Below are 11,465 nucleotides of genomic sequence, written 5' to 3'. Positions count from 1 at the left end.
ACATGGGAGAGTTTGGGTACCTTCGCTCTAGAAAATACTGCTTAAAATAGCTTCTTCATCTCGTTGCTTCCCCTTACTAACACTAAAAGTAACTGCTTTCCCGTCTTTTGCTGGTTGTAACAGCTTTTGATCTGCAATCTGTTGCTATTGGTGTGATTTCTTAGCACTTATAAATGGCAGGACCACTATTGTGAAGTGCAGGGGGAACTTTTCGACCTGAAAATGGCCCAGTTTTGATTACTGGACAATTTTTCTACGCATCTCTTAGGACTAATAATTAGCTCTCTTTGAATAAAGATAAAGTGTTAAATGACAAATGCACCACCCTGGTTGTGCTAATTAACTCCTTTTAGCAAAATTGCAGTGGCACTATTACTTTTACAGCTTATTGAAAGACAGAGTAACCACAGGGATTTGCTGCACAAAGTCCATGTTTCTATTAATAACCGCAGAGAAGGAAGCCTGCCCTCCATCATGGCTGACAGACAGTCACAGTTGATATTTAGCTCTGACTTAATGGAGTAAAAATCCTGGTTCTGTTACATGCACTGGCGTAACAGCTCTTTAAATATGGCCCTCCAGGTGATGAATGGCATGACAAGTAGCCTGTTAATACCATCTGGTCCCTCGTGAGAAATGATTGTGTTTCTAGATGAGGTGAGAAGAGCTGCTTTGTGCTGCTGGGATGTCAGCGAGATAATGTTTAACCGTGCTGTCAAAGTGGTGTCAAACTGTGAGCGGGGCTTTGCTTACAAACCGTTTGTCAGTGTTTAAAAATGTATTTCACAAGAGTAAAATGACAAGACTGATACAATAATTACTCCCCCCAAATACAAAAGCCTTGGTGGTTTTAATCTTTTATTTGGCGCCGCTTTAATTAGCACAGCATGTGAGTAATCAAGTGTTTCCCTTGCACAGCAAAAAATAAATAAAAATGCCGCAAGTGTCGCACCCAGCCTCCAGAATGTTTGAGTGATTTTTTTTAACTCCCAAATCTACAGAGAAGGAAATGCTAAATCTGTGTGTGTCTGTGTGTGTGTTCAGTTGCTGACACATGGACACCTGTTGCGATAGAAAGTGTCACACCATCTGCTAACTTTCCAACGTTGGCCAGATCGTTTTGCTTCATTTGGGCTACGTTTTTGTGGTTTTAGCTAGATGCTTATACATCAGTTAGCCTTGTCCAGCTGCTGGCAGCTGTGGTGTCTACTGAGAGCGTTAGGCTGTAAGGTTACTGTTTCAAAACACGCTGTGCTCTGTCTACTTCAGCTCACACCAATCAACCTGAACTGAGTTCAATTCTGCCAGCATTTCTGTCATAAAGCTTAAACAGTTCCTCTCACGTCCATTTTAAGGTTTAAATAACAAGAGAAAGTCTCCGGTTACTTGTTTGTGCCAGAGAGCAGAGGGGGGAAACTGTCTAGCCTAAAAAACTGCTGACGAAACACTTTAGTTAAAAAATGTCGAATGTACTCAACATTTGCCTAAATAGATGTTGATTTAATTCTTCAGAAATAAGTCAATTCAGACTTTAATTTTGTCGACTCAAGGCAGGTGGCGCGTGCTCAAACAATGACCAATTCCAGGCTGGAAAAGGCCATGTTTTAACATCCAGGTTTTAGTTGCATACCATAGAATTAGCGATGCACCGATCCGATATTAACATCCGTATCGGTCCTGATATTGGAAAACATTCCAGATTGGATATTGTGAAAATGCACCTGATACATAAAGGCTCATCTACTCAATCCAATTCTATCCTTTGTGCTGTGAGTGACGTCACGCTTTCTGACTTATTTATTTATGTTATATTTAGAATTCCCAACTAATTGCACTTTCTGAACCATGTGGAAGGTTTGTTGCAGTTTATTTTTAACATGTTTGTCCGATGTAGTCAAACATGTTAACATGTAAGGTTCAGTTTCTTTGGCTCTTGTACTCCTAATTGCGCTGACTGAACAAATTAAAGTTGCTTTTTTACATGTTTGACCAAGCTTGTGAAGCTGTTGGTGTATTGAAGTGCTGAACTGATGCGCAGTTATCAAGTAAACTTGTAATTTAGTAGATTTATTGTTTCTAAAAACGAAACCTTCAGCACTGTTTTTTCTGTATCAGATTGGTATCAGTCAATACCAAACCTGTGATATCTGTATCGTATCGGAAGAGAAGAAAGTGGATCGGTGCATCCCTAGTTAGAATTTGGTCAAACAAGATAAAAAATGGTGCTTTAGTTCCACAGTTATTTTCTGCTCTCTATAGCTACACCACTAACATGATCCATAATATCACTTGATTAGTGGACGTTCTCAATAGATACTCCTTCGTTATCAGTAAATGTGGCAGCCATCTTCTCTGGTTGCCTGCTGGTGTTTGAGGGCAGAGACTCATAAACCAACCATTTATCTGGCGAAGTTCTTTCCGGTCTGACCCGACTGGTTATGTCTAAACCACTGAACTGGTTTAGACTCCTTCAGAATTATAATTAAGCCAACATGTCCCACTAGACTTTCCTTCACAGTTACCTACTTGAGTCTTTTCACTGAAGCAATTTGTTTGCATAGATCCTGGAGTCCTACGCATTTCATTGTTGAAAGGAACGAGTTGTAGGAAGGTTACCAAATATGTTTAAATAAAAAAAAAAAAAAAGATGTAATTTCTAGCCATCACAGTAGGTTCAAACATTCAAATTCAAATAAAAAAATCTCTCTCTTTCTCTCTCTTTCTCTCTCTCTCTCTCTCTCTGTGTAATGACTTCACCTGAAGAAAAACAAAAGTCTTAAAATGATCTAAGACGAGTTCAGAACCAAAGACTTGGAAAATCTGTGGGGGTCATCTGGACCGGGCTGTGGAAAAGAGAAGCTCTCGTAATTTAGTTATATTTGGAGAACATGTGCAAAAGTAGAGAAGAAAACTGTTGCCAAGTCTAGATGTGGCATGTTGATAGACTCCTAAAAAAGAACACCAAGTGCTAAAATGGAATGTGCCTTAACAAAGTTTAATCCAAGGCTATGCATACTTCACGAAGCAGGTTATTGTACCCCTGTTTATTCTGTTAAAAACGTTTTCTTTTCAGATGCATTCATTTCTGAGTTGAACTCTACTAGATAAATGTCACTTGGCTAGTGAAAGATACTTAGAGTTATCCTTTTGACATTGCATAATCAGAGATGTTTCCACTTTTTGCATCGACTTCAAATGTGTACAGAGTCCAACACTTCCAATCTCAGAATCAAAACAAACTAATAGTTCTGACGTGGCTGCAGGTCTTTGCTGCGCTTCAACGTCAAACGGTGCTAATTGTGACGACGACGGCTGAAATCTCCACCAGGCTTGTTGCCGTCTCACAGGAAATGATGCATCCACGATAATTTGATTTATGTCTTCCACAGTAACGTCAGGTTTGATGAAAGAGAACAAGCTTGAGCCCTTACAGTAACTAATATAACACTTTGAAGTGAAAATATTTCTTCTCCCTATATTTAGCATTCTCTGTGGATTTATTGGAGGAGGTAAAATAAAAACAACAACAACTCAGAGTCTGATATCAGGCTGTGCTAAATTGTTTTTGAATCCCTACGAGCAAACACTGGTTCAACCCGGGCTGTAGCCGAATTATGAAAGGAACGATTAGTTAAAGAGGGGAATTGCTTGGTCATAGTTGAACTGTGAAGCAACTATATTTTCTGCAGTGTGCAATAAAGGAGCACTTCATATCATAAGCTCATTATATCTGAGCCATAAAGTGATTATGTTCTCCAGTACAGCATTGTTCTGCTGCTGACAGGATTAAAGATGACTTTAAAAGAGGAGGTTTAGCATCGCCGCTCTCCGCTCTAGTGTTTGCTTGCTTTCTATAAGCCAGAAGTGAAAGGGGCCGTGCACTTGACTGTTTGCCAGCTGCGGCACACCCACCATCCTTTCTTTCAACACGTTTATCTCCTGCCAGTCCGGCTATCCATCTACATACTCCCGCCTTTGTTCTCGTTGGAAGGCAGCGTGAGCCGCTGCTTTTCACGGAGCCGCCAGCGCCATCATTTCAAGGTTTTTAGGAAAATCCTTGAAATGTTCGAGACTGCAAATCTGACACGAGTTTTGCATTGATCCGTCCGTCACTGGATGCCGGATTCTGATTGCGCTTTGCGAATTATTCCTACCTCTTGAACTGCATGCTATTTATTTTTGGTCTAGTTTCTAATGCAGATATCTAAGTAAGGAGGTAAAACTAGACGTGTCACCTTGTTTTAAGTCAATAATTTCTTAAAGTCTTGATAAAAGTGAAATTATCTGCCAGTGGAAGTAGTACTCATCAGCATTAGCATTAGCATTAGCATTAAAACAAGCTCCTATATCTTGCTGAAGAAATACTAGTAAGCTAATCTTGTCTTATTTTTAATGTTCTAAGATATTTGCACTAGAAACTAGACAATAAGAGGTGGTAACATTTTGTGGTTTTGCACTGTTCAAATGTTAACTTTCGTCCACAAAATTCACTGTACAGTTTTGTGATTTTTTGTGTGTGTGTGTGTTTTGAATTATTTTACACCCTTGAGTACCATTCAAGGTAATCAATTATCTTCAGTAGTCACCTTATTATTAGTCTATTTGGAAAATTGGAGTAGCTTTGTTGCTCTAAACTTAGCTTCTAGTGTTTAGGGATATGTCTCCATCAGCTTAACACATTTAAAGACAGAATCTTTTGCCTTTTCTTCATTATAAAATTGCTGAATCTCAGTCAGATTGAACGGAGAACATCTGTGAACATTAACATTCATGGCTTGACAGACTGGAAAGTGAACCTCCACTTCAGTCTCAAGTTTCAAGTCAAGTAGTGGCCTCTTACAAGCTTTTCATGCAGGGTTCCTCTACATGTACATAGGCCAAAAACTAACATTTTTGTCTCTTCTGTCCATATGTCTGCTGTGTTCAAACTTCAAATATAACTTCTTACGACAACATGCCACTCGAGGTATTGAAAATTTCACCAAGACGCTGAACGTGGTCTTGTAATAAAATCCTGTAACAAATACATGTGAGGTTCTTTTTTTTTTATACCCTACTCATGCTGTTTATATAGTTTTAATTTCTGGATGCACGAGCATCTGCCGAAGTCTGACCGTGATATCTTCTTTGTCTGTAGAAGAAGACCGGTGTCATGAAGAAGGAGACGAAGGAGTGGTGGAAGGAGAAGAAGACGACGAAGCAGCAACAGCAGGAAGACGAGGACAAGGAGGAGGAGGAGAACGTCCAGCCGGCGGTGGACCCTCTGGAGAACGGCTTCCTGCACCACGCTCAGCGGGAGCAGGAGAGGATGAACGAGAGGCTGCTGAAGAAGACGTACTCCAAGAAGAACAAAACGGTAGGCGTTTACTTCTGGGTTGTATGGTTCCAGTCAGGCCCACTTGAACGGAGGCCTGGTAAGGTCTAAAGTGTTGGCTGTAGGTAGATGAGAGGTCTGATGGGGAGAGAGTGTTGCTTTTGTACACCGTTCAGATTCATGAGTGAATTTACTGACCTTTCACTTTTTGCTGTCTTATGTGACTTTTTAGTAGGATGTAGGATGTTTCATCAGTTGTTGTTGCAAGGATTTTATATCACATTTCTGGTTTGCAAACTGCAGTCTTTTTTTTTTATTTATTTGATGGATGCTTGTGTTTACATTTTCTGGAGTGGTCATTAGTGTCAGTCTGTTGAATAAACCACCTTTCTTTGCAATTTAAAGTTCCAATTACTTTCAGGTGAACTTTCACGCTTGAGTTCAGTTACTGCCAGTTTTTCAAAGGCCGTCAACAAATGTAGCCATATGTGTTATATTTATCCCTATCAACTTTGATCAGTTTCCCTATTCCTACTAATGGAAAGCACATTACCACAGCATGATACATCCACTACCATGTTTCACAGTGGGGTTGCTTTGTTCAGGATGTTAGTTTTCAGTCACTGTTAGTGTTTTCTATGTTGACTAAAAAAAAAGATTCTGGTCACATCTGACCACAGCACCTTAGTCCATATCTTAGTCCATATTTTTGTTGTGTTCCCTACATGGCTTGTAGCAAATACAGTGCACCCCCACTTAGGTGCGGTTCAGTATTTGTGGCTTCAACTACTCGCAAATATGTACTGTGGAATTTAACTCCAAATTATTCACGCAAAATTTGTCTATTTGTTGGTCTTTTGTAGAGCACATGAAAAAAATCCAGCTTGGGAAACTGAATTCCCTCAGTGCATTGCTAATTGACACTCTATTGGCTGGTGTTTGCTAAACAGCCAATCCCTGCACACCAGTCATTTCCTTTGTTCACTGATTGGCTGTAGCTCCTAGAGCAGCGATAAGTAAGACTGCAGACGTTAGCGTCTTGTGCTAAGACGGCTTCCACTGTTCACATTCATTTATTTTAAGGCATATTTGGTGTTTGATTTCTGAAAAATGAGCACTGTTTGTTTTTAGCACTGGCCTCTAATATTTGTGGATTTTAGCTCTTCGTGGGTGGCTGTGGTACTCAACCCCCTGCAAATACCAGAGGTCCACCACACTTGTTACTGACTTTCTTTCAACAATGAACTTCCTCTAAAGTTCAAAGGGTACGAACATTTTTGACAGGCCCTGTAAATGTGTCCTGATAAAATGGGTGTTTTGGGAGTGTACTTCTCTGCTCATTTAACTTAATAAAACAAAAGAAGGAAACAGATGAGATCGACTGCACAGTCGTGTTGATGGGGGGGAAATCAGGCACACAGCAGTTTTGTTCTGTCATTAAGAAGATCCCTGTAAAATGTTTGTTTACCGTTGAGCCATCGGCTTCCACAACTGTTTGCCTTTCATGAACAAACTGATAGTTTGCCGCCTTCAGGTGGGTTTCCACTCCAATCCCATCCCTATTTTCCCTCCCTCCATAAGTGGCTTTCTGCTTGTGCCGATAGAGGACTGCCAATATCCTAAGCTTTTAGCACACTGCTGAGCCCACCAAGTCTGAGTCTGTCCCACTGAGATAGCTCATTTATGTGTTAACAGTTTGTTTAAATGGCGGATGTTTTTATGCTCTTGTCCGAAGCCAACATCCACTATTGGGCTGTTGAGGATAAGAGGGGAAACATAGTCAGGAAGCCAAAGCAAATAATGAGGCAATGCAGCCCGGAGGCCTCCACCACAGACGAAAATATCTCTCTCAGATAAGATTTCCTGAGGAAGTTAACATGGCTGAAAACGTGTTTTGGCCGTGATACTTAGTTTGCTGAGAAAGTATGCGTTTAAGTTGCTGCTCTTATCCAGCGTGCAGCGAAGCTTCAGCTACTCAATCACATCTACATTCCACTACAGGTAATAAAACTACTGTAAAACCACGGCCCCACTGCAACTTCTGCCGTTCTGAGTTTTATGCTCTAGAGCAGGGGTTTTCAAAGTATGAAAGGGTGAGCCCCCCTCCAAGGAGCACAATGCCTGCTGCGCCCCCCCCCCCCCCGTGGAGGGGGGTGGAGTGTAAAAACTCCACCTTCAGCCCCGCTCTGGCCAAAACCAGTGTTGGCATAGTTACTTTGAAAAAGTAACTTTAATCGGACTACTGATTACTCCTTGAAAAAGTAACTTAGTTATATTACTGACTACTTGACTTGGAAAGTAACGAAGTTACACTAAAAGTAACTTTTTAGTTACTTTCAGCAGCTGCTAACAACAACGCTCTGCCTCCTGTGAAAATCACATTGATCTTTGGCAATACTTAATTGTAAGTTATTTTGTAATGGTAACATCAACAATGTGTCTCCACTGATAAGGCTGAACTGAAGAGGAGATTGTACAAAAAATAAAAAACATGAGTAATTTGTGTGGTCCACTGTTGTCTGGAAAACTCTAAGAAGGATTTTAAAGCCCCCCTCCCCCCAGCCTCCAGATTCTGCGTTACGCCCCTGAGTTTGATGTCGCAGCGCACAGAGCTCCTCCTGCAGCTCCACAGCTCAGATGGCTGCGACACTTACCGTAATATTAATAATTATAACGGTGCTAGTCAGCACTTGCCATTATAACTATTGCCAACTACGGACACGTTTATTCGTGGCTGTTTTCACGTTTATTGCGCTGTTCATATTGGTCTCGATGTTTGCAGTTTTCTGGAGCGCAACGCGAAGCTCGATGTCATGGAGAGGTAATAAATTAAGTTGACATTAACAAAGACACAGCGGGACGGATCATCCGAGAAATGATGAACAGGGAGAGACGGAGTAAAACTACCTTAATGACGGGATTTATTATGAGTCTCTGCTTATTTCCAACCCCAAATGAGCAACTTCACGTTCAAAAACGAGCCCAAAAAGGCGCAACCAGCCACTCCTTAAATTTTCAAGCAACTTTTAAAAAATGAAGCCCAAAGCCGCTTATAATAATCGGACTTGGCGACAGAAACTGAAAATAGTTCCAGTTTTTCCACCAACAAAATGCGCATCTCCCCCCATTTTTAACATTTCTGTTGCATAGAGACGTCGGTCACTCGACAAGACGAGTAGAGGAAATACGATTAAATAACAAAAGAAGATAGTAACGCAAAAATGATTTTGATAAGTAACTGTAGTCTGACTACTGGATTTGAAATAGCAACGCGTTAGATTACTCGTTACAGAAAAAAGTGGTCCGACGTCAGTAACGTTACTGACATCACTGGCCAAAACATCCTCTAAGGGGGGAAACATTTCCACTGATCCCCGCTCCACACGCGCACCCCACAGTACCAACTTTTTCCTAAATCCACAGAGTTGATCGTGTGCGTAAAAGACGTTTCTCTCACATCAGTAGACAGCAAGCAGATCGCTTTTCCGGTTTACTTTTTCCCTCGCACCGCGCCTCCCCTAAAGTGCTCTGGCGCCCCCCAGGGGAGGCGCGCCTCACACTTTGAAAACCGCCGCTCTAGAGTCACTTATGTTTTAGATTTAAACACGATCAAATAAAAGAATACTTGGTAAACAGTTCCCAGAGGAATCCAAGATCAGTAACTGTTTTTTATGCAAATTTTTGAAGTATCGCTTTGGAAAAGGTTGATAGAACAAAGCAAAATTTGAAATAACTTCCTCAATTTCACAAAAAATTTCATAAAAAAAAAAATCACTCACTTGAGATAGTTTTTAGCTTTCCTGAAAAAAGAAAAGAAAAGGAGATTGAAGCATATCTGCAGAATAAGTTCTGGTACACTTTTCAAAACGAATAAGAAAAGACATGCGTCCACACAGAAAGATGCAGCACCTCAGAACATGATGCAGTAGGTATGCCGGTCCAACAGGTGGCACTGTAACACCCACAGAGAATGAAATAAAACACACAGAAAGACGCCCTGTTTATTTTTGCAAGGGAGCTGGAGCTATGACATCATCGTTTAAAAAACCTCAAAAAAGACGCGGCTTGCATGTACAATTGAAACATGAAATTGGCATCCTTAAACGTATCCACTTTAAAACCCGGTTTCAAAAATGATTGCTTCTGGTCTTCCAAGACTCCTAATCCATGTGGATGTACAGCCTAAATGACAAAAACACCTAAAAATACACACTTTCTTTTTTGCAACATCTTAAAACTTTGCTCAAAAGTCCCATGACAAGCAGAAGGAAACATAGCTAGTGTGCTTGAACAACTCGTCTATATAGCTGTCGGTGCTTTAGTATCTCTGTCACAATTGTTTTGTTCAAACTCACCTTAGAAATAGTTGACACCAAGATTTCTTCTGAGTACCAGTAGACCATATGGCAATTGTCTATTACAGGTAAGAGCAGTGATGGTAACTTCACTTAAAAACATCCAAGATGTCCCTTCTAGACCAGCTTGTAGTTCTGACTCGCAGCCTGGGAACAAGCTGCTTATATGCAATATGTTGGCTAACTCTGGGTAACTGTCGATGTTAGCCTCACGACCACATTTCTGCATAGGCCGTCATTGTTGCGGCGTATCAGCAGCTCTGCAATGCTCATGTGAAGTAGAAAGCAACAAAATGCCACTGCAGGAAAAAAGTGCCTCTCGTGAGTAATCATGTTGCATACCTAATGAATCAAATCTACCATGAATTATTCATCTGCTAATCCAAATCTCAGCTGGAGCGTTTCTGTGTCAGGTTCTCTCCCTGCTGTGTGGGTTTTCTCTTTGGTTCTGTACCGCAGTTCAAAAACTTGTTTTGTTGGATTAACTGAACGCTGAAATGCTCATTCTTTCTGTCCCGCTGCTGATGACTAACTGTAGTCCCCCAAGGCCCTGAACAGGGCTGGGCTGTATGTGTCTAAGTGAGAAGGAACGAATAAGGAACCTAAGGAGGTACCAAGGAAGGGATGATGCAAAATAAGGAAGAAAGGGCTTCGCTTGTATCTAAGGAAGGAAGAATGATTTAGGAAAGAGGGAACCAAGAAAAAAAACTCAAGAAGGAAGGAAGCAGGAAATAAGAGATTAGGAAGCTTGTATGTAACAAAGAAGGAGCAGTTTAAAATAAAGAACTAACAAACAACATAAGAATCAGACCAAAGAACTAAAGAAAAAACTAAGAAGGGAATGAACGAAAGAAGGAGAAAAAATGAAGTGGTTACAAAAGGAAGCAATGAACTAAGGAAAAAAGGAAGTGAAGAAGAAAGTAAAACTAATAAAACCACTAAGAACAGATTAGAGGGACAAAAAAGGAAAGAAGAAGCTGTAATACGAATGAAGAAACTAACTTTCATCTTGTGTCTGTGAGTCCAGAAGCGAATCCACGAGTCCTGTGTTGTTGTTGTTGTTTTCATTGTGATCTGTAGGAGAATCAAGTTACATCATATCCAGCAGCATGTATTTGACCTTCAGCAAGCTTTAAATGGGGATCATGAATAAAACATAGTGCTGACTTGTCCGTCCTTCAGCACAGTTGCTGTGTTTTTTGCGCATAAGAAAGCACCTGTGGACACGGTTATTAGCTTGGACCTGATGCTTGCCTCAAGCTCTTCATCCTCTCACTTTCAGGCCGCCCTGCTATCACAGAGCCACCAGTCCGTCTGCCCTTTTCCTTCTGCAGCTGCCTCAAGATTACCTCCCCGACTCTCATATCTAGGTGTGTTTATAAGAGGTAAGCCAACTGGAGGCTGATAAGATAAGCTGGGGCATTGACTGTGCAGCAGAGCATGGTTCAGGGCTAACTCGAGAGCTGCCGAACGCACAAACACCGCTGACCTGCAACGTTGTGTTTAGCAACTTTCACGTCAAATATATTTTAACTCCAGATGGACCGCTAAGAGATATAGTGTCCCGATTTCTGATATCCAGACTTATAAAGCTGCAGATATGCTTTTTATTCATTTCTGATGTTTTTTTTTTCTTTTAGGAATTTTCACATTCATAACATACACATATATAATCTGATTTAATCAGAAAAATTCTCTTTCTTAACATAAAATAGTTTTATCATAAAATTTGAAATCAAAACATCTGTCTTTGGCTAAGAATCTAAAGCAATGCAGGATATTATTCTTATGAATCA

General features: G+C 40.7%; 1 protein-coding gene across 10 annotated transcripts in view; it reads left to right on the top strand.

Moving 5' to 3' along the window:
• The window catches only part of fbrsl1 (fibrosin-like 1), a 348,347-nt gene that overhangs the window by 94,056 nt on the left and 242,826 nt on the right, over positions 1–11,465 (top strand). For all 10 annotated transcript variants that reach the window (XM_044112685.1, XM_044112683.1, XM_044112688.1 and 7 more), the window contains exon 2: positions 5,138–5,356. In XM_044112685.1, the coding sequence (XP_043968620.1) occupies positions 5,138–5,356 (219 nt within the window). The remainder of the gene's footprint in view (positions 1–5,137; positions 5,357–11,465) is intronic.

This window comes from Gambusia affinis, linkage group LG03 (assembly GCF_019740435.1).
Source record: "Gambusia affinis linkage group LG03, SWU_Gaff_1.0, whole genome shotgun sequence".
Classification (NCBI taxonomy): Eukaryota; Metazoa; Chordata; class Actinopteri; order Cyprinodontiformes; family Poeciliidae; genus Gambusia; species Gambusia affinis.
Note: the sequence above shows the minus strand (reverse complement) of the source record. Positions and strands in the feature narration are given on the sequence as shown.